General features: G+C 61.5%; 3 protein-coding genes across 7 annotated transcripts in view; 2 read left to right on the top strand and 1 right to left on the bottom strand.

Moving 5' to 3' along the window:
- Nucleotides 1–9926, top strand: part of SSH2 (slingshot protein phosphatase 2) — a 95460-nt gene extending 85534 nt beyond the window's left edge. For all 3 annotated transcript variants that reach the window (XM_017821546.1, XM_017821549.1, XM_017821548.1), the window contains 2 exons: nt 1660–2503; nt 3784–9926. In XM_017821546.1, the coding sequence (XP_017677035.1) occupies nt 1660–2503; nt 3784–5739 (2800 nt within the window). In that variant the 3' untranslated portion in view covers nt 5740–9926. The remainder of the gene's footprint in view (nt 1–1659; nt 2504–3783) is intronic.
- Nucleotides 9927–13767: 3841 nt separating this feature from the next.
- CORO6 (coronin 6) lies at nt 13768–18040 on the top strand. 3 transcript variants are annotated; one of them, XM_017821561.1, is made up of 10 exons: nt 13768–13980; nt 14633–14755; nt 15192–15321; nt 15403–15584; nt 16051–16170; nt 16568–16672; nt 16751–16896; nt 16974–17031; nt 17114–17344; nt 17453–18040. In XM_017821561.1, exons 1-10 carry the CDS (start codon nt 13783–13785, stop codon nt 17570–17572), a joined length of 1413 nt encoding a protein of 470 aa, XP_017677050.1. In that variant the 5' UTR covers nt 13768–13782; the 3' UTR covers nt 17573–18040. The 3 variants fall into 3 exon arrangements, with proteins under 3 accessions (XP_017677050.1, XP_017677048.1, XP_017677049.1); XM_017821559.1 differs by having other exon boundaries at nt 17450–18040; XM_017821560.1 differs by lacking the exon at nt 16051–16170 and adding an exon at nt 15706–15825 and having other exon boundaries at nt 17450–18040.
- A 173-nt stretch (nt 18041–18213) lies between these two features.
- On the bottom strand, nt 18214–26078 carry LOC108500506 (ankyrin repeat domain-containing protein 13B-like). The gene is made up of 15 exons (XM_017821489.1): nt 25968–26078; nt 22471–22606; nt 22090–22214; nt 21966–22011; nt 21573–21716; nt 21261–21450; nt 21096–21162; nt 20924–21005; nt 20791–20855; nt 20580–20710; nt 20330–20487; nt 20088–20249; nt 19689–19849; nt 19423–19499; nt 18214–19333 (listed from the first exon to the last, which is right to left on the bottom strand). Exons 1-15 carry the CDS (start codon nt 26076–26078, stop codon nt 19123–19125), a joined length of 1866 nt encoding a protein of 621 aa, XP_017676978.1. The 3' UTR covers nt 18214–19122.
- Nucleotides 26079–27030: the final 952 nt, after the last annotated feature.

Here is a 27030-nt window from a genome sequence, read left to right as displayed (position 1 = left end):
CCTTGTGCAGCTTGTGAATCAACAGCAGTTTTATATCTGAGCCTGGAGAGCTGGTGGGAGGTGTGGGGGGCTCCTGGTCTAAAGCTGGTGTGGGCACAAGAACCAGGAATGTTGCCCAGGAAAGTCAAGAGGTGGCTGTGGCCTCTAGGAAGGGACGTGGGCTCCTGGTCTCTGACCCTGCTTCAGGCACCTCCTGCACATTGTAAGACTGGAGGAAGTGTGAGGTTGGAAGCTAACACAGCACACCTCTCCCAGTGGTGCTTGACATCTCTTGATTCTCAGATTGGTGCCAGGCAAGTTTGGTTTGCTCACACACAAGGGCACTTTTGACTTCTGAAATCAGATTTGCTACAGGGAGCTGGGTTTGAGCACTGAAGGGCCCTGTAAAAACATCAGCAGCTCCTGGGGTTATATCAGCAGAAATTTTTGACACCCCATACAGAGCCCCAGCAAGAACCTGCCTCAGGGAGAAGCCTGTTCCTGCTGCCAGTGTCAAACTGTGCTCCAAAACCCAATAGAGAGCTCGTGCCACCCAGAGCAGTGTATTTGGGCTCTGATCTTGACCCTCTTCTCCTCTGAAAGGACCTGATTCTGCCCTGTGTCACACGTGAAGGTTGTCACTGATTATGGGGTTGGAAAGCTAAATCTGCAATGGATTATTCTCCTTAGCTGTTGGGCACCCACAACTACACTGACACATTTTAATTAGCTCAATAGCATCTGTTAATTAACTTACTGCAGCCAGCGGATGTGTCTGGGAGCGCCTGCTCACACTAGTAAGGTACTGAGGGGTTTTGCAAGGTCTCCTGCAGATCCAAGGAGGTTTCTGTGGTTTCTGTGTTCCTCCTAGGGGCAGTGGGCGGAAGCACATCCCTGTGGCTGTGACCACTCGGCAAACCCTGGCAGACTGGGGTAGCTCTGGGGTTTCGGGGCGAGAAGTTGCCTCCGGGGCTCTCTGTAAGCCTGGATGTGTGGGCTGGGGTTTTTGGCAGGTGGAGATGAAGAGGGTGATGCAATGCCACTGGCAGTTGCTCAGGCCTTCCTAAAGGGGCTTTCCAAGAGCAGGAGAACTCTTGAGCTTCCTTCCTGTAGAAGGTGGGTGGTGGTTTGGGCTGTTTGTTTGCTGTTGAGGATATCTTGTGCGTTTTACACACACCCACGCCCACTCACCCCACCCTAGCCCTTGGTCACCAGAGCCAGTTATTGATCACTGAAGCTACTCAAAAGAAGGAACCATAAGAGAAATTGGACTTCATTCAGTGTCCACCACCCACTTGCATCCAGGACAAGGGATCCTGTCTCTTCTGGTCATGGCTCACCTGCTAGAAAACGGGAAATGCTTCCTGGCTGAGAAAGGCCCAAATAGTTGATTAAACATTGCATTTGTAGAATGGACTGATCCAACACTGCCGGGGAATAGGTGTGTGTGGAACAGAATAGAGCCATGGGATTTAGCTCCTGGAAAGTGACTCGTTATCGGACCAACTTCTCCAGCAGCAGGTTTGGCCCTGAACCGTTGTGGTGAAGCTGCAGTTGTGGTTAGTGACTCCAGTACTTGGCACGGCTTTTCCTGTAGGTTGTATCCCCTTAGAACAAGGTGGGTCTGGGTCTGGTACGTGAAAACTACTCAGTGTTTTCGTTTGCTTTCCCTGCCCGCAGCAAACAGCGGCACAACAAACTGTGGCGCTCGCACTCCGACAGCGACCTCTCGGATCACCACGAGCCCATCTGCAAGTCTGGGCTGGAGCTGAACAAAAAGGAGATCACCACCTCAGCCGACCAGATCTCGGAGGCAAAGACCAACGACAACCAGCAGCCCATGTCTCCCATCTACTCAGCTGAGCTGGACAGGGAGCAGCAGCCTCCAGAGGACACAAACATGATCGAGGACGTGTGCGCAAAGGAGAGAAGGATCCACTTAGAGTTTACGTGCCGAGACTTCCACGCTGAGCAGATGGAGGACAAGCTGAACCTGAACAATATCAATGGTTGTACGACGGGGTGTTGTGTAGACTCTGTCCCCCCTGATAACTGCCATTCTTCTGAGGCCTTAATGCAGCTCCAGCACCCCTTGGAAATAACGGAGTTTCCTGATTTGACAGTGGACGATCTAGAAAAAGATGCCCTTAAGCCTGATATGAACGTGCACTTGGTTCCCATGGAAGAATTCACTTCATGCTTAAAAGACTCTCCTCAATCCCCAAACCAAAATTCCCCGAGTCTCCAGCAGAATCCTCAGCCCGAAGGGACAGACCTCAGTACAGACAGGATCGATTTCTTCAGCGCTTTGGAGAAATTCGTGGAGCTTTCCCAGGAGAGCCGGTCACGCACCTGCTCCCATTCCAGGCCGGAGGAGCAAGGGAGTGGAAGGAACGGGGTCTCCAGGGTGCCTGTGCTGGAAGTGCCACCTGCTGCTGATGGGGGTACAGATGCTCGAAGGAACAGCCCTGGAAACTCTCCTCAGGCATCAGATGACTCTTCCACAGATGAAGAACAACAAAAGGTTAAAATAACGTGCTTGTTTTTTTTAGGAACTGCTGTTCAAACCTATCCCTGGGCAGTTCTCCTGTTGTAGGGGGTGCTGTGGATAGGATTTTCTAGCCCTGCTTTCACTGGACAGGGTGGCTGTTTGGGAAAGGATTGCTGGATGCTTCACTCTTCCTTCACTTTTAGATACTTGCCCTTTTCTGCACTTTTTCCTTAAACATCAGTTTGCTGGCATTGGCAGGGCACTGGCTGAGCTGACCTTGACCTGACCTACTGTGCTGTTCTCGTGAGAAACTTATTTTTGAATTTTGCATCAGGAGAGCAGAAAGGTGGGATTTGACCCACTAATACAGCTGGACCCTGCACAGCCAAACCCAGCTAATGTCCCAAACCTGCACGGATATTTATCTGACTTGAGAAATCCACCAAAGAATGGGGCAAAACTGGTGCCTTTCCTTGGGTGGGAAGCACCAGCACTGGGGTAGTAAATCAAGGCAGATGTACAGCTTCCACTGCTGGAGGAAGAAATGAGCCTGTCCAGATCTAGAGTGATGGCATTGGGCATGTCATGGCTCACTTCTCTCCTGAATAGAGAGATGGTCCTGAACAAAATTTAGTAACCTCTAAATTTAGGTAATCGCTTTTCAGCCTCCAGGACTCTCACAGGGATTGATGATGTCCGGGGCCATCGTTTTCTGGGAGCCTCTCTTATTTAAATTCCACGCTGCATTGCTTGAATCCTTTCCATCTCCATGTGAGGCAATAAGGCTCTTCCAAATATAATAGGGCAACGCTCTCTCCAGTGATTTGGCAGTGTCTGTGGGGATGGGGAGCCTCTCTGGCCATTTTCCTCCAGGAAACCAGAGCGTTTCAGCACTTGGTCATTCTTTTTGCTGTACTTTTGTTTGCTCTGTACGTGAGCAGAATCTCTCATATTTTCAGTTCAGAACTGCACTTTTAGCAGCATTAGGATTCTTTTTGTTAGCTGGATTTTTCTTTATTAAAAAAAAGAAAAGGCTAAATTTTCCTTGGAGTTTGTGACAATTAAATAGAAGTTCTTAAATCTCAGTGTAAGTGAAATTAGTGGAAATCCAGCCTAGAATATGTTAAATTGAATCCCAGAGGCACTAATGCATCTACATTAGTGATCACTGCTCTTGTGATCCATCTCCACACACTGGCACATGCTTTTTTGTTCCTTTGGGATGTGTACCCCTGTCTCCTTTAAGCTGCTGCTGTTTGCGTTGTGTTAGCAGAGCTGATCCACTTTGTAATTTTCCTGTTTGTGTGTTGCAGGAGGTCCCTGAGCTGCCTAGTGCAGGTCATCTCACGAGATCCCACTCGGAAAATGCCATTTCTGTGAAGGAAATTATCACAGAGATCGAGTCAATCAACCAGGGAGCAGGACCTGCCCAGCAGAAAGAGGGCTCAGCCAACCTCAGCCAGACACCAAAGAGGAACACGGTGCATGACCTGCCAGTGGAGGCCATTTGGGCATTGGAAAGGGTGGAACAGAGTGAAGGAGCCTGTGCTGGACACCAGGAAAAGGAGAAGGACCCTCTGCTGACTGAGGAAGAAGCTGCCCCCTCCCTGCAGCCATCTGGTAAATCAGAGCTGGAGGAAAGCGGCTCTGCAAGGGAGCAGCAAGAGCCTCGTGGCTCCACCAACCCTGAGCCCAAGTGGTGCCCCGGCTCCGTCCGGCGAGCCACGCTGGAGTTCGAGGAGCGCTTGAGACAGGAGCAGGAGCACCAGCACACATCCCCCGTCTGCACCTTACCCACCCGCAAGAACTCCAGGAACGACTCTCCTGCTGCCGAGCTCCTGCCGCGGGGGAAGAGTGAGGAGCCGCCCCTGGAGCTGGCTCCGGAGGGTGACAGGGCGCAGACACCGGGCACTGAGGAGCCTCTGCTGCCTCCTGGGGCAGAGCTGCCTGCGCCCCTCACCCCCCCTGCTGCAGAGCCCAGCCTGGGGCAGGAGGGAGCGGTGCAGGAGCACAGGACAGTGGTCTCGTTTGATGGGACGGAGGAGCCACCCCTGCTCTCCCTCCTCCCAAAGAGAGTCGAAATCATCGAATACACTCCCATGGTCAAGTCTGCAGAGCAGCACCCTGACACAAGCTGTGAGCAGGGCTGGCTGGCCACGGCCATCCCATCTTTAGATGAAAACTTGAACCCTTCAGTGTGCTTGGAGGAGAATCCAACCTGTCTCGGAGCTCTGGCGGATCTCCCCCCGCCGGAGCACGCGGTACGCGAGCAGGCCACCCTCACTGCGGGCAGCCCCAGCGTGGAAGGTGGTGGGTTATCTGTTCACCTCGGTGCTGCCCCTCCCTCTGCCCAGGTGACCTCTACACCTTCAGCCAGCCTCGACCGCTCTCCTTATCCCTATGTGATCCACCTGGAAGGTGTCACTGAGCAGAGCACGGGTACAGACGATGAGCCAGTCATGCCGTGTGGCATCGAGGGAGACACGACTCTGCCGTTCAGGGACAGACCCAAACCTCTCTGCGGGGGCGGTGACAGCGTCTCAAGGCAGCTGAGCAGGGAGGACTTCACCAGCCAGCATGCCGAAAACATGGACCTTCTGGACATCTCGTTCCTGTGTTACAGCCTCCCGCACAGCCCCAGCAGCCGCAGTGTGGAGGAGCGCAGCAGCAGCCCCGGGCTGGTCAAGCAGCGAGCGAAGGAAATAGAGGCTCGGATCCGGCACGCGGGGCTCACCACACCCTCCCACATGAAACGCTCGGCATCCTTGGCCAAACTGGACTGCCTGGACCTCTCCAAGGACGACTTGTGCGAGAGGGAGTCTGCCTCAGCCTCTTCCCATGCCAACCCGGTGCTTCTCACCTGCGTTGCCCTCGGTCGAGGCTTTTGCGAGGGAAGGTTGGAGAGGGGCTCGGAAAGCACGTGTGGAAAGCATCGCCTTTCCTCCCCAGAGCCCACTAAGCATTTTGTGGAACAGCTCAGAACAGCCGAGTGCATTGCCCAGAGCAAGCCGGTGGAGAGGCCGCTGGCTCAGTACGCCAAAGAGTGCGGCTCCAGCCAGCAGAGTTTGTGTTCCAGCACGGATCCGACGTGGACTAGCTCTGAGGAGGGTCCTCCGCTGCTCCAGGTGCAGGTCCTGGACTCCTTGTCTCCAGCTCAAGGTCTGGCTGTCGCACCTCGGCAGCAGCACGGGAGAACTCACCCTCTGAGGAGGCTCAAAAAGACCAATGAGAAAAAGCGGACAACCAATCCCCTCTACAACACGATGTGATCCCGGGCCCTTGGCTGTGATTTCTTACTCAGAACCCGTGGTGTTGCTTTCACACAAGGGGAAGGTGTAATATAAGGAACATGCACTTTACTGGTTAATTTTATATATATTGTCATTTTACTGTTCCTGGCGCATGTAGGTGTGGGTTGGTTCTTCTGTGTGTGACTCTGACTGCAGGACTGTTTGGGTTTTTTTAAGTTTTTTAACTCAGATAACCTCAAATGTTCTTTTTTTTTTTTTTTTGTTAGTTTGTTTTAAAAGAACACCTTTATCATGCGAAAATTGATGTTGGCTAGCTTTGGCAAGGTGGAGTTTTGCTTAGAACCAGATCCTAGTTCCTAACTTGAATTCTCCCCATGCCTTGAAATGGTGCTGGGCAGTTGGTGGGGTGGGAGCCCCCGTAAATGTGAAGGCTGTGCCAAGGTCCCTTTGTTTGGCCTTTTATTTCTGCAAACTGGAACTCCACCATGCTGGCAGGTCCCTCACAAAGCTGCTTCACGACAAACCCCCCCCCTGGGCTCAGTTCAGCTGGTGCTTCCCAAAAAGGAGCACACAGGGGTCAATCCTCCCAAGGGATGGGCAGCACTGAGACCTGCACTCCTCACCTGCCATGGGGCACACAGAGCCCTGTTCTGTGGTGAGGTGGGGCAGAGCTCCTCCATGAGCTGCCAAGCTCGCCTCTACCCCCAAAGCCAGCGTGTTCTTTTAAAACAAACACCTCATTAGGGTTTTAACCCTCCCATTACTTGAATACTGCTGTGGGCCTTCTAAGTTCATGGCCATATCATCTGTCCTCTGCCCTCCTGCTGCCTCCCCTCTGCCCAAAAGCTGTTCTCGTGCTGCCTGAGTTTTCCTCTCCCCTCTGCTGTGCTCACAGGCATTTCTGGTTGCTCCCAAACCTCGACCTGTTACCATTGTTACACAACAGTTGTTGCCCTCAATGCAAAGCTTTGTCCTCTCTGCTGTCACTCCTAACTCTTGACCCAGGGGGAAGATGTTTTCTGGAATTTTTCTTTTTTTTTTTTTTTTTTTTGCCTAAATTGTATATATGATATTTATATGAGGGGGGTTTTTTTGTTGTTGTTTCTATGGGTTTTTAAAAAAAAAAAAAGGGCAAGACTGCATTCTGTAAACTGGAAAACAAACCCACCTGACTCAAACTCAGTGCTGTTCATTGTGATCTGCACAGACATGGGAGTGGATTTGACATTGTAAGCTGTCTTCCCTTTCCAAAAGTGAGCCTCTATGCCAGCCTTTGCCAAATGTGTCCCTTCTCCTTTGGTCCTGTGTGAACCCCCATTACCCCACTGTCGGAGGAGCACTGTGTCTCTGCCTGTCTCCCTCCTGCTGGAAGCTGGGTTACAGAAGTGCCAGTCAGATGTGGAAAGCTGTCAGCAGGTTCCAAGCCATTCTGCAGGTTCTTGCTTCCCTGGAGAAACTGTGTTTGAAGGGTCTGCTCCAAATCCTAGCAAACTGTTTAGTGATTTCTGAGCAGTTTGGCTAAATCAAAGGTCCTCCTTTCCAGCTGCATGTATCAGCAAGTTGTCCCTGTGCTGTAGGAGCAGAGGGAAAGGCACTTGGCCATGGCAGGGGAGCTCTGGGTCCTGTTTGCAGTCCCATGGCAGGTCCTGTCTGAGCTGGTGCTTGGCTTGGGCCCAGACCTGCCCTCCGGGGAGGAACGAAGCACAGGGAAGATGCAGAATGGCTCCAGCTGCTGAAGCCCAGCATGGAGAGGACACGGTGTGGGAGGAGCAGCAGCCAAGGCTGTGCCTAGAAAGCAGCACTGATGCTGCAGAGCCATGTAGACTCTGATGGGACAAACTTATCTTGAGCTGGAGAGGAGTGCCCGGCACCGGAGTGCTGGGGAGTATTGGGAAGCAGCATGTGCCTGCCCTGGGAGAGGGGTGTCTGTGACACCTCAGCTGGCAGCAGAGGAGAGTCTGGCAGTTGGCAAGGTAATCCCACCTTGCTGCCCTGCTGTAGCTCCCAGGGATCCTCCTGTGCTGCTTTGCAGCCCAGGCACAGGTCTGTGAGTTGGTCTGGGCTCCAGCAGCCACGAGCACTGTCCCTCCCTTTCCATGGAGCTTGAGCTCTGGGAGGATGTTGCTGCCCGTGCTCACTGCGGGCTGGAGCACAGCCCTGTCTGGGGTCAAATACCACGTCGCCCCAGGCCATTTCAGTCACTAGAAGTCACCTAAGCCCCTGGCCTGGGAAGCCAGTTACTTCTTTGGGACACTGAAAGACATGTGGCTTCTCCTAGCCTGCTCCAGCTGGCTCCAGAGCTGGGCAGACACTGTGCAAAGGCCAAGTGGCTCATGTCATCTGGTGAAGGACAGATTCAGTCCTTGCCTCCCCCACAAACATCACCAGGCCCTGCTGCCCACTGTTTCTGACCCCAAGGACATGCCTGCCTGCCCCTCTGCAGGCGGAAGGGATGGGTTGCCACCAAGCCTGCCCTGCGTTGGAGGGAGCAAGCTTGGCTGTCAGCATGTCCTGGTGACAAGGATCTGCTGGGGAGGGGAAAGCCCTCTGTAAAATTTGTTCCCTTAAGAAGGCAGGAGGAGGAGGAAGAGGATTGGGTTTCTTTGCCCAGCTTGATCTCAGGAGAAATGCCCTCTAGGAAGGGTCTTCCATGCAGACCAGAAATGCTGCTTCCTTCCAATACTCAGCTGCTCTCTGGGTGCTTCAGCTGGGGAGAGCAGCGAAGGGGCAGAGGCCCCTGCAGGGAGGTGCTTTGCTGTCCCCTTGTCCTGGGCTCTGGCCCAGCACAACTGGTTTTTCTCTGGGAAGGCTGTGGACAGGCAGAGGGAGTCAGGGATGGTGGTTCTCTTGCAGAGTGATGAAGGCCTTGGAGGTCTGGAGGCTCTGAGCAGGATGGCAGGAAGGGGGCAGACTGGAGGGGCCTGAACCTCCTTGACCAGTGTCTGGGCAATGAAGCCACCAAGCCCCTGGCATCAGAGGTCTCTGCCTGGGGACACTTGTCCCTTTCTCCATGCTGGTGGCTCATGGGAGGGTGGTGACTCGCTCCTGCTTCCCGTGACCACCCCATGAGAGCTGCTTGTGCCCTGCAGAGCACCACGGGGAGCTGCACCTCCAGGGTGCTCAGCAGCCACCAAGCCTCGCGGATGGAGGGGTTTTAGGAGAAAACGCGTTTTAAGGGCATTTTTGTACAAAGCAACTGTTCTTTGGTCTCTTGCGAAGCCTCTCGGAGGACGCTTTATTGTTTACATTGACTCCTGTACAATATCCCAGCCATCGCCTCCCGTCTCGGCCGTACTGTAACGTGTGAGCCTTGCACAAACGGACTGCGTGTGCGTGAAACTGGTTCTACACTGCGTTCTGTTGCACTCGGTGGTGTGTGTGTGTGTGTGTGTGTCTGGTCTGCTTGAGAAGTTGTGACATGTACAAATCTCCCCCCTTTCGGCCCTTTCCTGGGGCACGGTCCCAGCGGGTGGCAGGAGGTGACGCCGCTGCCGCTTCGGGGTCACTTGGATGTTGAACGGAGCAGGGATTAGCTCCGTGTCCCTCTGCCAGCAAAGGCCTGGTGGAAGGGAACCCGCCCCAGCTCCAGCTGCTCCGGGGACCTCCTGGAAGGAGTGAGCTGCCTGGAATCCGTGGGCACCGGTGCACTGCACCTGCCCAGGGGGCTCCAAGAGCCTCGCAGCTCTCCCGGCCCGCTGGCAGGAGGAAGCCATACCCGCTGCAGGTCCCTGCTCCCCGCACGGTGCATCCTGCCTTAATCTGGTCCTGGCTCCACGCAAGGCCCCCCCGCTTCTCCCTAAGGGAGGGACCCCCAAGCCCTTGCTGGCACGGGGCAGAGGCTCTGGCCTGGCGCAGGAGTGTCCGGCAGTGCCGCCAGAGGTGCTGCCAGCCCGCGCTGCAGGCATCTCTGTTGGCACAAGAGAAGGTGCCAGTGCCTTTTATTTTCCTTTATGGAGATGTGACGTCCGTGCGCTGGTTTGTAGGGATCGCCCAGGGCCGGGCAGCTGGTGGTGGGGTTGCAAATCAGGGAGGGGAGCGCTTCTGTCTGCCCCTCCTGGATCTTCCTTGGTGGCTGGGATCGTCCCCTTTTCCCCTAAAGACTCTATGACCGATGTGCTCAGCTGTTTTTAAATGTGAACTTGTGCACTGATGTGCAGATTCAATGTTATTGTTACCGAATGAATAAAACTTTATTTTGAAGATGACGTGGGTGTGTGGCCTTGTTTGGGGGGATCGGGGCTGGGGGTGAGGAGTGATCCGTGCTGCTCTCAGAGCACGGGTCAGCGGTGGGAAGCTGGGGAGCCAGAGTGGGGTTGTTCACTCACATCCCCTGACAGAAGGGAGGATGGGTCTGTCCTGTCCCAAGTGATGGAGCTGTGCTTCCAAGCAAGATGTACCTCCAGATCCTGCTGCAGTTGCAGGACAGGTGCCAGGGGTTGTGCATGTAAAGTTGTTGGGATGCAGTGGGTGACCTCCCTGCACTGCTGCAGGCAGAGCTGTGGGGAGGGTCCTGGGGTTTAAGCTCCAAGGAGGATGTGAGGTTTTAGCCGGACACCGAACCAGACCCATCATGGTTGGCCAAGGAGCTGAGCCAAATCCAAGCACCAAATAACCATGGCATGAGTGGATCTTTGCATTGGGAAAGCCCATCTTGGATTAGTTGGTTTTGCACACTTTTCTGTCCCGTTGTGGTAAGAAAGTGGCACAAGAGTCTCTGTGGGCTCCCACTGCCCTTGCTGTGAGCAAGGGAATGCTGAGAGCACCAAATCCCTCGGGCTCAGTCTCATCTTCCAGGAAGCTTCCCACTGGGCCAGGGCATCAGGGTGTGGGGCCAGGGGTGCAGGGCCATTGCTGTGGGGCGGGCAGTGTCTCCAGGGTGCCCAATTCCTTCCTGCTCCCCACAGCACCAGCTGGGGAAAGGCTTCCCATGGCCTTTTCTCCAGTTGCTGAGGATGTGGCTTGGAGCTGGGGACACGGGGCTCACTCCATCCCCAAAGACAGAATGAGCCAGGGCCATGGTGGGGCGGGGCAGGCAAGGGGTGCCTCTGCACCTCCATCCCTCTCTGCCACCCCTTTGGCTGGGTGAACAAGGATGTCACGTTTTCCCTGCCTTTTTGCCAGCTGCCCCCTCCTGCCCGCTCAGCCAATGCTCATCCAGCTCCACATGGTGCCCTTGTAGGGTCCCGGGCTTTACTGCCTTTCCAGGAACCACCGCTCCCCTCCCTCTGGTCCCTGAGCCCTACAATCCCTTAATCCCCTTGGGCCAGGGCATCCCTCCGGGGCTGAGCTTCACTAAATCCCAAATCTGGCTTCTGGATGTGCCTGTACAACCATCCTGCCGTCCTGGGCTGGGGCTGACGTGGGCTCACTCCGTGGGTTTGCAGATCCCTTTCTCCTGGGGGAGGTGGGGACGCTATGGGGTGCCGTGGGTGTTGGGAGCCCCAGGGGCAGCCCATGGTCATGGTCCCTGTGGTGCTGGGCTTGCTCCGGGGTGTGGGGGGACCCATGGCAGGGTCATAGCCCTGGGCAGAGGTGACCCCCGGGGTTTTGGCAGCCTGGGGCTGTCGAAGCTGACCCTCCCCTCGTTTTCCCCCAGTGCTTTAGGAAGACTCAAGGGGGTTCTCCTGCCCCACCAGACCCCCGCAGCGCTGGACAGAGGGGCTCCCACGCACCGCGCCGGGGGGTGTGCGGGCACCCTTGGTCCCCCCCGCTTTTGGGGCGGGAGTGTGGGGTGGCTGTGCGGGGGCTGCCCCCATCCCCGCGGGCAGAGCGGGGGGCCGGGCAGGGTGCGGGGGCAGGCGGGGCCGGGCCGGGCCCCCCCTCCCCTCCCCTCCGGTGCCCGCCGCGGGGGGGCTGTGCCGGCCCCGCGCCCGGCTCGGCTCAGCTGTTCTCTGCGGCAGCGGCACCGCGCGGGGCCGAGCCGAGCCCAGCCGGGCGGAGCGGAGCCGAGCGGGGCCGGGCCGGGCCGGGGGGAGCGGAGCGGGGCTGAGCGGGGCCGGAGCGGGCGGAGCGGAGCCGAGCGGGGCGCGGAGCGGAGCCGGGCGCGCCCGGGCGCGGAGGAGCCGCCGAGCGCAGGTGGGAGCCGGGCGGGGGGGGGGCGGCGGGACCGCGGTGGGAAGGGACGGGGGGACGCGGGGAGCGGGGCTGAGCCCCCCGGGCCCCGGCCCCTCGCCGCCCGCCGGCGGAGATGGCTATATTTGGACAGTGACCTCTGGTCGTTCGCGAGCAGCCGCTGCGGATTCAATTGTGGCAACGTAATGGCACGGCCGGGAGCGGGGAGCGGGGCTGTCCTGCCTGTATCCTGCCTGCACCCTGCCTGTATCCTGCCTGCACGCCGCCTGCACCCCACCCGTACCCCGCCTGACCCCACCTGCACCCCATCTCTCTCTGCCAGCACCCCATCCAACCCCACCCGCACCCTGCTTGCACCCCACCCAATTCTCATGCCTGCAGCCTGCTAGCGCCCTGCCTGCACCCCACCTGCACCCCATTCAGCCCTGCCTGCACCTCACCTGCACCCCACCCAACCCAGCCTGCACCCTACACGCTGCCGGCACCCTGCTCAACTCTGCCTGCTCCACATCCGCCCCTCACCTGCACCCCACACCCTGCCTGCACCCTGCCCTGCCAGCCAGGCTGGCCCCCCTTAGCCTGCATGCTGACACCCCAAACTCTGCTCCCGCTGGCAGTGGTTGACGTGCTGCAAAATCCCCGGAGAGCTCCTCCCCAGGGCCGGAGACCGTGCTCAGGACCATGGGGGTGACACCAGCGGTGCCAGTGTCCAGCCCCCCTTGGTAGCTGGGCTCCGGGCCCCTTAGCACCCGGCTCCAAACCGTTCAGCCGGGCCGGGGATGATGCTGAAGTGCCACGAGGACTCCGGGAACACCCAGGGACTGGGCAGATGTAGCTTGCCTGGGTACTGCGTGTGCCCTGTCCAAAAGCTACCTCCTGGAACAAGGAGGAGCAGATCTGCTCCTGCCTCTGCCCACACCGGCCCCGTGGGCTGGGAACAGCGGTGCCTGGCCCTCCAGCTGCATTTTGGTGGCTGGATGTGGCCTCTGGCAATGGCTGTGGACCCAAAAGAACCAGGGCAGTCCCCAGGGCAGCCAGTGGCGAGTGCTGCAGAGCCCCAGCTCCAGTGGTTTCGGGATCCTGAGTGTCTCACTGCCCACCCTGGGCAGGTCCCTGGAGCAGCAGAGCTGTGGAGAGTGATGGGTGACTATGGGCAGCGTGCCCGGCTGTGGCTGAGGGCTGGAGACCCCACCAGAGCCATGCTGAGAATGGGGGGCTCCGGTGTGCCCAGGGGCTGTGTGGCTATGGCAAGTCCAGCCCTTGCCCAGGTGGGGGTGCAGAGTGGGTGGCACATGCGGAGCCGCGGGACAGGGGCCCATGGAGGGACGCGTGAGCCACCAGCAGGCAACGCTGGAGGCACAGCCTCCCTCCTGGGTGCTGGGTCAGGCCAGGCAGCCTCACTAGTGCAGGATGGGATACAAGGGGACAAGCTGTGAGCCGCTGCATGGTCACAGGTCCACCCCAAAGTCCCCTCAAGCCTGCTTCTCTACTGCAGCTGCTCATGTGCCAAACCCAGTGCCAGCCACGGGGCACAGCACAGCTGAGGGACACGGCACAGCCATGGGGCATGACACAGCTGTGGGGTACGGCAGAGCTGCGGAGCATTGCACAGCCGTGGGTTATGGCACAGCTGTGGGTTATGGCACAGCCGTGGCACATGGCACAGCGGTAGCACATGGCACACCTGCACATCATGGCACAGCTGTGTCCCTGCTCAGTGTCAAGTGGCTTTGGCCACCGGCTGCCCACCCTCAGCACCTGCAGCACCCCACATCCCTGCACAAGGGCTGCCTCCAGTCCCTGCCATGGGGTCGGGGCCACATCAGGCACCATCCTGCATCCTCACCCCCGGCCACCTCGGTGTTCCCAGGCTTCCCACTGTGCCCAGGGCAGAGGGTGTAACTCGGAGCACAAGGTCTGAGGGGATCAAAACCCCTCCATGCTGTGCCAGGGTAGGGAGGTGGTGGCCTGACCCTGTGCCCCCCAGCCATGAGCCGCCGCGTGGTGCGCCAGAGCAAGTTCCGCCACGTCTTCGGGCAGCCGGTGAAGGCCGACCAGATGTACGAGGACATCCGTGTCTCCAAGGTGACATGTGACAGCTCCTTCTGCGCCGTCAACCCCAAGTTTGTGGCCATCATCGTGGAGTCTGGTGGCGGGGGGGCCTTCATTGTCCTGCCCCTTGCCAAGGTGAGTGGGGAGGATGCTGAGGTCTGGCTGCCTCCCTGGGATATACTGGGGGGGACATGCTGGTGGGGTGTTGCTTTTGGGGGGTTGCATGGTGGGTGTTGCTTTTGGGTGACCCCAGAGCCCCTCAGAGCCCCCCAGCTTTGCCCCAACAGCCCCTCCTCACGTGGGGGCTCAGGGCAGAAACAGCCTGGCTGATCATCAGCACCTGTGAAAAGTAACATCCCAGGGGTAACTGAGGTGATGTGGGAAATCCCCAGGTGCTTTCTCCCCAGTTCCTCAGTTCCTCAGGGACACATGATGCCCATGGAGCAGCACCCAGTGGGGTGGGGTCTGCCCTGCCAACCCTGGCTGAGAGACTGGAAGGGGCGTCCCCAGCCCCTCCATGCCATCAGAAGGGACACAAACCAGTCTCAGGGGCACATTGTTCCCCTCTGTGTTCCTATGGGGCTGTACGCCAAGTGAACCCCATTCCCCCTCCGTGCCTCAGTTTCCCCCTTTCAAGGCAGGTGCAAATCTCTGGCCACCGCCAGGGATCCCCTGCATGTCCCCACTTGTGCCACAACCCCTGGCTGGGCTGGGCTTGGCTTCCCAGGGCACCTGGCAGGATTGCCCCCAGCCTCTGGAGATTCATTCTGACACCTCAACGTTGCAGACAGGACGGGTGGACAAGAACCACCCGCTGGTGACGGGACACACGGCGCCCGTGCTGGACATCGACTGGTGTCCCCACAACGACAACGTCATCGCCAGTGCCTCGGAGGACACCACCGTCATGGTGAGGGGCTGGACCCCGAGTGGGGGGGGCAGCGGGTGCTGGGGGAGCGGTGCAGAGCATTCCCCCCCCTTCGCTGCCTGCGGAGTGTCACTGGCCTATTTTTAGCCCCGGTGCCATGCGTTCGCGCTGGCGGCGGCTGCTCGCTCCATGATGCAGCAGTTTGTGCTAAATATACCCGCCCTGGCGACTCAGCACCCAGGAATAGCTGGGGGGGGCTGAGGGCTGCGCCCTGGCCATGCCCCCCACCCTGTGCCCACCAGCACCCCAAGTGCTGGGGATGCACCCCAGGATGGAGGCGCTTCTGGAGTCTCCTCGCCACCCTCCCTGCAGGCTGAGCCGAGATTAACGATGAGGTTAATTGGCTCTGAGGCCCTCATCCGCTTAGCCCTCACATGCGGGGTGATCCCCAACATCCCGCTCTCTGTCCCTCCCCCAGGTGTGGCAGATCCCTGACTATGTCCCTGTGCGCAACATCACGGAGCCAGTGGTGACGCTGGAGGGACACTCCAAGCGGGTGAGCATCATCTCCTGGCACCCCACCGCCCGCAACGTCCTGCTCAGCGCAGGTAAGGGGGTCCCGGGTTGCCCTCCCCGGGGTCAGAGGGGATCCGTGGGGTGACAGCACCTGCCCCCTTGGTCCTCTGCAGGCTGTGACAACCTGGTGATCCTCTGGAACGTGGGGACGGGGGAGATGCTGCTGGCGCTGGATGACATGCACACTGACCTCATCTACAACGTGGGCTGGAACCGCAACGGCAGCCTCCTCGTCACCACCTGCAAGGACAAGAAGGTCCGTGTCATCGACCCCCGCAAGCAGCAGATCATAGCGGTGAGTGCTCCTGCCGTGTCCCCCCCAGCCCGCCGCGGGGTCCCCCCGGTGCCTGCCTGACCCTACTAACCCCCACACCGCGCGTCTCTGTGTTTGGTTTAACCCGCTAACGCCGGCGCAGGAGAAAACCAAACCGCACGACGGCACCCGCCCCATCCGCGCCATCTTCGTGGCCGATGGCAAGATCTTCACCACTGGCTTCAGCAAGATGAGTGAGCGGCAGCTGGGCCTCTGGGACCTGGTACGAGACGGTGGCTCCCGCCCAGCCAGCAGCGACCTTGCAGAGCTCAGCCCAGCCAGGAATGCTTTGGGTGCTGGGGATTCTCTCTGGCAGCGCGTGTACCCCGGGAGCATCGTGTGCTCCCCTGCAGTAGGACTCAACAGCTGTTTTAGGGAACAGATCCGGACCCCCTCCATTTTCCCCCCCTTCCCATGCCCCATGCTGACTGTCCTCCCTCCCCCCCAGGAGAGGTTTGCCCCCCACGAAGGGCTGAGGCCCGTGCGGGCCATCTTCACACGGGAAGGACACATCTTTACCACGGGCTTTACCAGAATGAGCCAGCGGGAGCTGGGCTTGTGGGACCCGGTAACGAGGCCGCATGGAGTGCTGCCCCGGGAACTTGGCCCCCCCGACCCCCTGCCACCCTCCCCCACCCCAAGATGGGGTGCCTGCAGCATCCCCCCTCCAAAAGATGCCAAGTTCCCAAGTGTGCCGTGCTGTGCTGGGGTGGGGAGGGGGCTGGGAGGCAGGGAGTGCTGGGGGAGGCGGGTACAGCCAGGCTGGGGGGTACCCAGCCATGCAGGTAAACAGGAGTGGGACGAGGGTCTGGGGGGGGCATGCCAAGCTGCCTGCCCGGGGGTTGTGTACCCTAGGGAGGGGGACAAGCCCTGTCCCCCAGTGTGCTGTGGCTAATGTGTGTGACTAACCAGGGTGGGGGTTTTGTGGCCACTGCTCACACCCCTCCACCACTGCGGCCCTGCAGAATAACTTTGAGGAGCCCATCGCCCTGCAGGAGATGGACACGAGCAACGGGGTCCTTCTGCCCTTCTACGACGCCGACTCCAGCATTGTCTACCTCTGCGGGAAGGTAACTCCCCACCCAGGGTGCACCTGCATGCCACCCCCCCTCAGGGGGGCTGACTGACACCCATCCCCACACCCACAGGGTGACAGCAGCATCCGGTACTTTGAGATCACGGACGAGGCACCCTACGTGCACTACCTGAACACCTACAGCAGCAAGGAGCCCCAGCGGGGCATGGGCTTCATGCCCAAGCGTGGGCTGGATGTCAGCAAGTGCGAGATTGCCAGGTGAGAGCAAGGGGGCCTGGGGGGAGCCAGAGGGGTCAGGGGGTCAGCTGGACCCTGACTGCCTCTGTCCCACTCAGGTTCTTCAAGCTCCATGAGCGCAAGTGTGAGCCCATCGTCATGACGGTGCCACGCAAGGTGAGCTCGGGGGTCCCAGGGGAGATGGGAGGTCTGGGGGGGAGGACACTCCATGTCTCACTCTGGTCTCTCCCTCCCGCAGTCAGACCTCTTCCAGGATGACCTGTACCCCGACACACCAGGCCCCGAGCCAGCCCTGGAGGCAGATGAGTGGCTGTCAGGGAAGGATGCAGAGCCCATCCTCATCTCGCTGCGGGACGGGTACGTCCCCATCAAGAACCGAGAGCTGAAGGTGGTCAAGAAGAACATCCTGGACAGCAAGCCTCCCCCAGGCCCCCGCCGCAGCCACTCCACCTGCGAGTCTGACTTCTCTGTGAGTGTCCTGAGGACAGGGACATGGCAGCAGGGCTGTCCCCCTGTCCAGGGTGGGTTGGAGGGGCCAGACTCCTTGGTGACCCTGTGTCTCCCCTCCCTGCAGCAGCCAGCCTTGGAGGAGGTGTTGGAGGAGATCCGTGCCCTGAAGGAGATGGTCCAAGCACAGGAGAAGCGCATCTCCGACCTGGAGAACAAACTCTGCCAGTTCACCAATGGCACGGACTAGCGCGGTGGCCAAGGCCACGGGCAGGGCAAGGACTGCCCCGGCCTGCCGGGGATTAAAGCCGAGTCCCCACATTGGGCAGGAGCCCAGAGCCATGTTCTTTCCCCAGGAGACGAAGGGGCAGGGAGGAGGTCGAACCCTGACACCCCCCCCACTAGCATCAGTTGCATCTTGCTTCTGGGGTGCCCCAGCATATGGGCACCCCACTGCAGCACCCAAGGGGGTCCCGCTTCAGTGCCCGCAGGCTGGGGCTGCCAAGCATCCTTCTGTGGGGACCTGCATGCTGGGCACCAGCATCCTCCCAGGATGGGGAGCTGCCAGGCCCTCCTGGCCAGGATGTGCTTGGGTACGGTGCTACATCCCCATCCCATCACCCCCTCACCTCCCCCTGCCCCATCGCCCCCTCGGCAGGTGCTCCCAACCAGCTCTTTGCTCCTGGACCCCTTTAATAAAGGGCTCAGCCACCCTTGGCCACGTGGCAGGTACTGGGGACAAGGGACCACCATGCCAGAGGGTCCTGCCTGCACCCCACTGCCAGCACCTGCTGCCCACACACCCCTTGCACAGGTGGAGGGAGGCCAAGAGAGACAAACATTAAAGAGCATTTATTGGTGTTGGCTGCGGTCGGAGCTGCTCGGGCTCCCCTGGCCCTGGCCCAGATGTTGCTGTGGGGTGCGTGGGTGGGTGGGGGGCCATGAAAAGTCCCAGGGGAGTGAGCCCAGCCCCCCACCCCGCAGCCCCCGGCCCCTCGTGTGCAAAGGGGGAGCAGCCGGGGCGGGGGGCCGGGGTTAGCACCATTTGACGTAAGGTTTCTCTCGGGGTCAGTGCCCAGGACGAGGGGGTGCAGCGCTGCCAAGGGGGGGCATCTGAGCAGGGTGGAGGGGTGTGAGCAGGGGGTAAGGGGGGGTGACACCAGGCGGCCTCTCATAGGCACCCCCTCAGCTGCCCCAGCAGAACCCCCACACTGTGGTGGAGGGCGGCTGTGCAGCCCCACACTGGCTATGGGGTGCAGTGGGGCTGAGCCCCCCCCACCCCCTGGCAGGCAGAGCAGCTCCCGGGTAAGTGCACTTGGTAGTGCCTGGGCAAGGGGCGGAAGAGGGGACTGGGCAAAGCCCCCCGGCTCTGGGGGCACCCCGGAACCCCACGCAACTGGCAGCCCCACCCATCTGGGGCAGGATGTGCCCCCACCACCTTCCTGGGGTGAGGTGCTGAGCAGCACCCCATAGGGCAGTTGTGGGGGGCCAGGGCTGTCCTGGGGAGGGGATACAGTCTGTGCAGTTGCCCTCCCTGGTTCCTGCCACCCTAGGTGTGGGGTTGACACCCACCCCCAACCTGTCCTGCTGTGGGGTGCCCCCACCCCACCCAATGCTGCCCCAGCTCTGGTGACATTCTCCCCCATACCAGGGCCAAATCCTGCCCTGCCTCCCCATTTGCCCTCTGCAGTTCTTGGACTGGCTCCCCCCAACCCGCTCCCCCTCTGTGGCCCCAGACACAGCACTGGCCGTGTCCCCATCCCCACTGGGGCGGGTGAGGGGCTCAGTGGGGGCGCGGGGTCACTTCTCCGTCAGTGAGAGCTGCAGGATCCGTTGCAGATCCTCTTCCTCCTGCCGCGTCCGGCGCTCCGCTTCCTCCTGCTCCCGCGCCGACAGGGCCATGGCCAGACGCAGCTGCTCTGCGTAGCTGGGGAACAGGGCGCTGGGCCCCCTGCTCCCCCCCGGGGCCGGGGTGACAGGGGGCCGGGGGGCCGCCGTGTGCTGGGGAGTCCTGGGGGGCGGCAGGAGCTCAGCGGGGGTCCCTGTGGAGCTGGTGCCCACTCCCACTTCCCCCAGGGGGACTGGCCGGACCTTACCAACCTGTCTCCCCGGCGGCCTTCGTGCGACATGGGGTGGGTGCCCGGCTTGCTGTTGGTCAGTGCTTCCCAAATGGTCACCTGTGGTCAGCGGCAGAGGGTGCTTGGAGAGTGGCACCCCAAAACTCAGCCCCCTAGGATGAGCTCTGACCCCACCACCAGGGATGGGGAAATGTGGGGTGAACACCCTGGGCAACACCAGGATGGGATGAGCAACAGAGTCCTCCAGCCAAGGCAGGCAGGAGGAGGCAGGGGGGTGACAGTGCCCACCTGGTCGTACTCGCTGCCGGCTTCCAGCAGGCTCTGCTGGATGGCAAACTGCAGCAGGTCATCCTCATCCTCCCTCAGGGCATCCTGGTGGGTGCCCACCACGCTGTACCCCCGCGGCACCTCGAACAGCGCCGGGTCCATCTCGCACGCTCGGCACGAGGCTGTGGGGAGACAGGAGCTGGCATGGCTGGGCACTCCAAGGGACCCCCTCCCACCCCAGCAGTCACGTGTCCCTCACCCTGCTGTGACCCACTCCTGCCCCACCAGCCGTGGTCCCTTCATCTCACTGGGACCTCTTCCCTCTCAACCAGCCGTGTCCCCCTGACCCCGCTGGGACCCGTTCCCACCCCGCCTCACCAACCACGTCTGACTCATCCTGCTGGGACCCCTCCCTCTCACCCCACATACTGAGGGAGCTGGAGCTGCTGACGCTGGAGGAGTCGCTGCTGGGTGAGGGTGCCTCACTGCTGGGGCTGTGCCGCAGGGAACTGACAGGCTCGTCACACCCATTGAGGTTGCCAAAGGTGATGCGGGCGTTGAGGATATGGAAGATGGGGATTTCTGCAGGAAGGGGAAGAAAAAAAAGCAGGGAGGGAAGCTGGCTGTGCCAGCTGAGCCAGCAGCAGAGTTCCCCCCCATACCGATCTTGACGGGGAAGCCGGGCGGGAGGCGCAGGGTGATGAAGTCCCGCAGTTTGGCGAAGAGCGCGTTGCTTATTGCCATGAGGTCGATGATGGGGGCAACCTGCTCGCAGAGGGACAGTGGGTGGTCCTCGCACAGCCACAGCTTCGCCTTGAACCTGACGGGCACAGGCGTTGGGCTGCAGATCCCTGCCTGTCTCCCTGGGGGTGGGGACACAAGGGGGTCCCCATCTGCTCCTTCCCCTCTCACTTCTGTGTCTTGGTGGTGAGCTCCATGGGCCGTCCCATGTCCCGGTTGCCCAGCTCGAAGTTGGGGTTGAAATATTCCTCAGGGGTGATGGCGGTGGGGTTGGCGTGGCTCAGCGTCTGCGTGATCAGTGTCTGCGTGGGGGAACAGCCCGGTTGGGTGAGGAGGGGAGGTCTGACTGCAGGGCGACCTCCCAGACCTCTGGGACACTCACCCCATTGTTGGGCCCCACGTGCTGCTCAGCGATGCCCAGGAAGGACTGCAGGGGGGTCTTACAGCCTGCGGGACAGGAGGGGGTGAGGGCAGAGCCAGGGGGGCCCTGCCCACCCAGCCCGTGCCAGCTGCACCTTTGCTCTTGCCCTTGTGCTGGTCCGAGAGGTGCTCAGTCCGCGTCCGTGTGATCAGCTCCACGTTGGATGCGCCATAGACCTGGATGAGGAGGGGAATGGCAGGGGTGGGTAACCCCCACCTGCAACTGGCCATACCCCTCTGGGCGGCTCAACACCCACTGCCCCTCACCTTGGCCTCGTACCCATTCACCATTTCTGTCTTCTCGCTCCTCCAGCCCAGGATCCCGGACTTGTTCCTGGAGCGACACAGCACCGTGAGCAATGGATGGGCTTGCTTGGACAGCCCAGGGTGCTCCGCACCCCTGGGGGTGGGCTTGGTGCCACCCCTGCCCACCTCTCGAAGGCGATGTTCTTGGTGTCGAGCTGGGTGGTGACAACGGGGGCTGTCAGCCGCCCCATCACCTGCTCCTCCGTGGGCTGCACAGCAGCCAGCAGCACCTCCTGGTCGTGGCCGGCCAGGGCCAGCGTCTCCGAGTAGACCACCCGCCGGTCGTGGTCAATCTCCATCACCACCGCGCTGGTGTCTGCAGGGAGCAGGGTCAGGACAACCACGGTCTCCACCACATTACCTGGCCCCGTTGCAGCACCACGAGACTCTGCCAGCGCTCCCTGCTGAGGGTGGGGGGACGCCCTGGGGCCACCTCACCTTGTCCTCGGAAGACAAAGCTGCGGTTGCCCCGCTGCCAGGTCATATGGTCAAAGCCCAGCAGCGTGGTGTCCACCCGCAGGTTCTGGCCGCTCTTCCACACCTTGTAGGTGTCACTGGGGCAGATCTTGGACACCAGAGGCACTGGGGAGAGATGCCAATAGCCCAGCCAGGGATGGGGCCACCTGCACCCCCGAGTGGGCTGCCAGCACTTAGCTGGGTGGTGGATGCACCTGGGGAAGCCAACGCCTTGGCAGGATGGGGGTCTGCAAGCTTGGGGTGTCTAGGGGTAAAGGAGCAGGTAACCCCTGACCTGGGGATGGGTGCCAGGGCTGGGGGACTCTGCTGGGAAACTCCCACTCCTCCCACAGCCACGCTCTGCCCTGAGCTCACCCCAGCTGGTGAACTCCCACTTCATCTCCACGTAGAAGTCCTGGGCCTGTGGAGCACACAGAGGGGTCGGGAGGAGCCTGTGGCTGGCAGCCCCCCCGCAGCCCCTGCGGGAGGAGGGAGGTACCTTGCGCAGCTTCTCCAGCAGGACGGGGATCCCGGCCAGGCGCTTGATGGCTCTCTGGTAGTCGCGGTAGCGCAGGACCAGCTGCACCAGCTCCAGGTCACGGGTGCTCACGGCCTCCTGCAGGACTGTGGGGCACAAGGGCAGTGCCCAGGGCCATGGCATGGCACACATGGCACTGCAGAGCTGGGCACTGCACAGGAGCCACAGGCACAGACCACCATGTGAACGGTCCCCTGGGGAGCTGCAGCACCAAGGTGAGCATGACCATGCCTGTGCCTGTGCTTGTGCCCATGTCCATGCCCATGTCTGTCCCTATGCCCATTTCTGTGCCTGTGCCAGGGGAGCCTGAGGGAGGACAGAAACAATGAGCCACCTGCGTACCTGTCCATCCGCTGCGGTTCTCCTTGCCCACGTCGGCTCCATGCTTCAGCAGCACCCTGGCACACTCAAGGTGGCCCAGTGTGGTGGCCAGATGCAGTGGGGTGCGTCCTCGGGGGTCCAGCTGCTCGATGTCGGCCTGCCGGGAGGGAATGGGGCTCTGGGATCACCAGGGTGGCCACACCTTGCTCCCAGCAGCCTCCCACAGATGTGCAGCTCCCAGACAGAGAAAGCAGCCAACATTTGACGCTATCCCAGAGAACATCCCCACCCCTGATCTCCCCCCAGGAGATGCACCTCAAAAGGCTCTTCCTGCTCCCTGCAGCCACTGCCATACGGTGGTGGCTGCCAGCACCCAGCACAGCTCGGCACGGTCAGGCTGGACTGCACCCCCGACGCAGGCACGGAGCAGGGGCATGGCATGGCAGCAGGGGCACGGATGCCCCGGCGCAGTGCACACAGCTCTGCACATCTTGATGCAGCTGCAAGCTCGGGAAAAGCCCGCACCTCTGGGATTTGGGGGGGGCTGTGCCCAGTTGCCAGGCAGCAGCTGCCGGCAGCCCCCCTCCACCGGGGCCGGGAGCGCGGCGGGCGACGTGGGCTGCGGCGGGCGCACGTGTTCCCCTGCCTGAGCCTGAGCCGGGGGCGGGCGGCTGCGGGAGTGGAGCGGCTGCTCGGAGGATCCCCAGGGCCCTGGGGAGCCGCCGCTGGGGCTGCCGTTGTTTGTGCCAAACCCGGAGCCTGGCACCCAGCCAGCCCCGAGGAATCCCTTGAGCGGTGGCGGTGGGCACCCCCAACACCCACGGGCCCCGCTCCCCATGTGAGGAGCAGCATCACACCCGTGCCTAGGGCAGGGGACACAGCTCAGGGGGGCCTGGCCCACCCTCTGCGTCCCCAGCACCCAGCTGGCGTAGAAGCCTTGTGCCCAGAGAGGGGCACTCCGATGCTGCCAGGGCGGGAGGTTGTGAGACAAACCCCAAATCATGGGTTTTGGGGAGGCCACCTCCAGGAGAACAAACTGGGGGTGCAGGACCCAAAGAGGCCAGCTGAGACTGGGCAGACAGAAGCGTTTTGGCATGGGCAGAGATGGAGTGTGGGCTCCCCGGTGCCCAGGGTCTCATCCGCAGCATGTCCCTGCCTCTCTCCAGGCGTGTCCTGCAGTCCTGCTGTCCCAGGGATGTCCCCATCCCTGTCCACGCTGGGCATTCCCATGGGCTGCATGCCCAGGGACTCACCAGGCAGGGGGACCCCCCAGTGTGTCCACACTGCCAGAGCAAAACAGCCCCCCAGTTTCCCGGGAGTCAATGTGCTGCTCCATCACTCTCCAGGCGACTGCTGCTTCTTAATTGTGCTAATGAAATGACTCTAATTAAAGCTATCGCCCCCCAGCTGGGGGCGGGTGCTGCGGGCTCAGCAGGGCTCCCCAGCTGCAGCCTGGCCCCAGCGCCGGGTGGGATGAGGGTCCCCACTCTGGGGACACGGTGCTGGAGCCACCCCAGGGGACACAGTGTGACCCAGTTTTTGCCAGCAAGAGCTCAGTCCTGGGTCCTGGTGCTGGGGTGGCTCCAGCTTGGGGGCTGTGGCACAGACCTCCAGGTGCTGCCCATCATGGGGGTGTGACACCCCCTGGGGATGAGGACAGGGATGTCGGTGGCTTTGGGGTGGCAGCGGAGCAGCACAGGATGGCAGCTTGGCCACTCCTCCTGTGCCAGCTGGGCACGGGGCACTGCACATCCCATCTGCTGGGGTTGTCCCTGGATTGGAGGACCCCAGTGCCTACTCCTGGGTGAGAGTGAGGGACATGGGCCAGCATGGGGAGGTGGTGCCAGGCACTGCTGTCCCTGTGCAGCTTCGGGTCCCTGTCATGCATTATGGGGCAGGCTGTGGCGTGGGGTGTCCTGACACAACAGGCTCTGTGTCACTGCCTGCCACATCCTCGTGATGTCCCTGCCCTGGAGACCTGCTGACCCTCTCTCCCTGGTGGAGGAAACTGTGGATGGGAGCTCATGGTGACAATTTGGGGGTGACCCACACAGGGCTCTTATGGGAAGAGAGGAGCAATGCTGCCCCAGTGCTTCCCAACCCCAAACACCTGCACTTTGACTGGGGGGATGTGGAGCCACTACCCCGCGTGGGTCTCTGGGGTGGCAGAGAAGGGCAGAGCTCTAAGACAGGGGGACCTCCAGCCCCCAGGATCACAAACAGCCCCAGCCCCAACCACTTTCCCAGGGGATGCTCTGGCAGTAAGAAGGGCTGAGCTGTGTCCCTGGATGCCCTGGAGAGAGCAGGGGGCCTGGGCTGGCCCCCACCTCCATCCCCCAAGCCCCCACCTGCCACAGAGTCTGGCCTGCAGCACCCATGGCCCCCCCCGTGCACCCCTGCAGTGAACACGGGGCTGGCTTTGCTCTGCCCCTGCAAATGCCAACGGGGGCCATGGCAGAGCCCCTCCACTGGCCAGGCTGGGGGGTTAGAGAGCCTCTCTGCAGGTGAGCAGGTCAGAGCCCCCCTTGCAGCCCCTCCATCTCCCCGCATCTGCCGAGCCCAGCTTTGATCTCTGCCGCGCCGGGCTCCTGGGAAAACTGACCCCGCATTACCACGGAAATGAAACCACTGGCCATGGGGTGGGGGACCGGGGTGATGCTGGCGCAGCCTCTGGCTGGACCCCACAATGGAGGCGGGTGTGGCGGGAGGCATCGCCTGCATCCCGGCGGGAGCATCGCAGCACAATGACCCCCGTTTCCTGCACCACCAGAGTCCACCCAGCATGGCCCTCAGTGCCTTGGGGTGCAAGGACCTGGGCCGAGGGAGTGGGGATGCTCAGCACAGCCCGCCGCCAGCCTCCCTCCAGCGCCTGCGGTTTCCTGCATCTTCAGGGTTGGGTTTTAATTACCTGAATTGCAACGCCATGGGGGAGAGGAAGGCTGGGAACCTGCCGGGGATGCACCCGCACCCTGCTCCATGACCAGGCGGCTGGGAGGTTCCCGGCTGAGGGACACAGTGGGTCCCCTCACGCTGAGAAGAGCCTGCCTGGCCTCGTGGGGATGGGGGGCTGCACCCCAGCAGCATCAGGGTCCTTGTCCCCCCCCTCAGAGGGGCTCAACCTGACGGTGGCAAGCTGGTGACTGCACCCCAGGGAGGCGGCAGTACCCTGAGAAGTGGGGTGCGGGTTGGGGTTCAGGGGTTTGCAGAGGCCTAGCAGGGAGCTGGGGACACGTGTGGAGGGATGCTCGGGGCTGCGTGTGCCGGAGGATGCAGGGGAGCCGCGGGTGGTACCCACTGCTCCGTGCCAGCCCCGGGGGCAGCAGACACAGTCGCGGGGTGCAGGTGGGGACACACCCCACACTCCCGGAGCTCTGCCAGCGCAGAGAGCGACGCCATCCCTATCACCCCCCCTCATCTCCATCCTCATCCTCATCCCGGCTCCGAGCATTGCATCAGCCCGAGCCGAGCGGAGCCGGGCCGTGCCGGGCCGTGCCGGGAGTGTCCCCGCGCCGCCCCACCTGCTTGGTGCTGAGCTCTCGGTCCAGGTCACGGGCGCGGTTGTGCCAGACGAGGTAGTGCAGCGGGTACCTGCCCTCCGGCCCCTTCCTGCCCGAGCAAGACGCGAGCATCCTCCGTGCATGCTGGAGCGGCGCGGCGGGCGCGGTGCGGGGCGGCGCGGGGCGGGGGGGGCGCGGGGCGGGGCGGGCCGCCACCTCCCGCCCGGTGCTTCCCCGGCCCCCCCGCACCGCCCGGCCTCATGGGACTTGTAGTCGCCCTGCCCGGCATCGCCCCCTTCTTCTTCCTCATCTTCATCCTCCTCCTTTGTGGCCCCTCTCCCGCACCGCTCAGCCCATCACCGCGGCCTCCGACCCCGCAGAGGGGCTGCAAAGGGACACCCCGCTGGCAATCAGCATCCTCCCCAAATTCCCCCGCTTCCCAGGCTGATCTTCCCTGTCCCAGCTGACCCGCACTCGCCCCGTGGGGCAGCGGGCACGAGCACATGGTGGGATAGGGGCGAAGGCGGCAGGTGGGGACCAGGTGGGGGTCGTGGGGGGACCCCGATTCTCGCCCCCGCAGCACCAGGTACGGGCCCCCAGCCCCGTTTCCTTTTCCGCCTGCGTCTCTCCCGGGCGGGCGTCGCGTTTTCCGGCTGCCGCCCGAGAACAATGCGAGGCTGGGCCTCCGCGGCCGCCTCAGCCTCCGCCGGCGCCACGCTCCCGGCCCCCCCGACCCGCTGCTCCCCACCCTCCCACGGGGGGAACCCCCCTCGACATCATTATTCTCGGTTCTGCCACGGCGGTGGCAGTGGTCGCGTCCCCCCACCCCCGGTCCCCGCACAGCATCCCCCACCCCCTGCCAGCCCCGCTGCCCCATGACGTCATGAGCCATCTCCTCGGTCACCCACGGTGAGGTGACACCGCCTGCCCCACCGTGCTGGGGGGCAGGATCTGACCCCACTCCCCTGGCTCCTGCAGGGCTCTGACCTCCACACACCTGTTTGGAGGGCCCCCATGGTACTGGGGTGTCCCCCCTGCTCCAAGTGCTTATAGGGTCACAGTTAGGGAACAGACCCCAAATGGT

This window comes from Lepidothrix coronata, unplaced genomic scaffold (genome assembly GCF_001604755.1).
Source record: "Lepidothrix coronata isolate B3197 unplaced genomic scaffold, Lepidothrix_coronata-1.0 Scaffold91, whole genome shotgun sequence".
Taxonomy (NCBI): domain Eukaryota; kingdom Metazoa; phylum Chordata; class Aves; order Passeriformes; family Pipridae; genus Lepidothrix; species Lepidothrix coronata.
The sequence above is the reverse complement of the archived record's forward strand: the minus strand, read 5'-3'. Positions and strand labels throughout refer to the sequence as shown.

What these genes read in the sequence shown, in the direction of transcription:
- LOC108500506 (XM_017821489.1), bottom strand. Translation starts at nt 26,078, where the DNA reads ATGCTCGCGTCTTGCTCGGGCAGGAAGGGGCCGGAGGGCAGGTACCCG. An exon ending in CTTTGTCTTCCGAGGACAAG is followed by an intron (nt 21,451 to 21,572) that starts GTGAGGTGGCCC and finishes TGCTCCCTGCAG; the next exon opens with ACACCAGCGCGGTGGTGATG. An exon ending in CCGGCAGCGAGTACGACCAG is followed by an intron (nt 19,500 to 19,688) that starts GTGGGCACTGTC and finishes CGCTGACCACAG; the next exon opens with GTGACCATTTGGGAAGCACT.
- CORO6 (XM_017821559.1), top strand. Translation starts at nt 13,783, where the DNA reads ATGAGCCGCCGCGTGGTGCGCCAGAGCAAGTTCCGCCACGTCTTCGGG. An exon ending in CGGAGGACACCACCGTCATG is followed by an intron (nt 14,756 to 15,191) that starts GTGAGGGGCTGG and finishes TCCCTCCCCCAG; the next exon opens with GTGTGGCAGATCCCTGACTA. An exon ending in AGCTGGGCTTGTGGGACCCG is followed by an intron (nt 16,171 to 16,567) that starts GTAACGAGGCCG and finishes GCGGCCCTGCAG; the next exon opens with AATAACTTTGAGGAGCCCAT.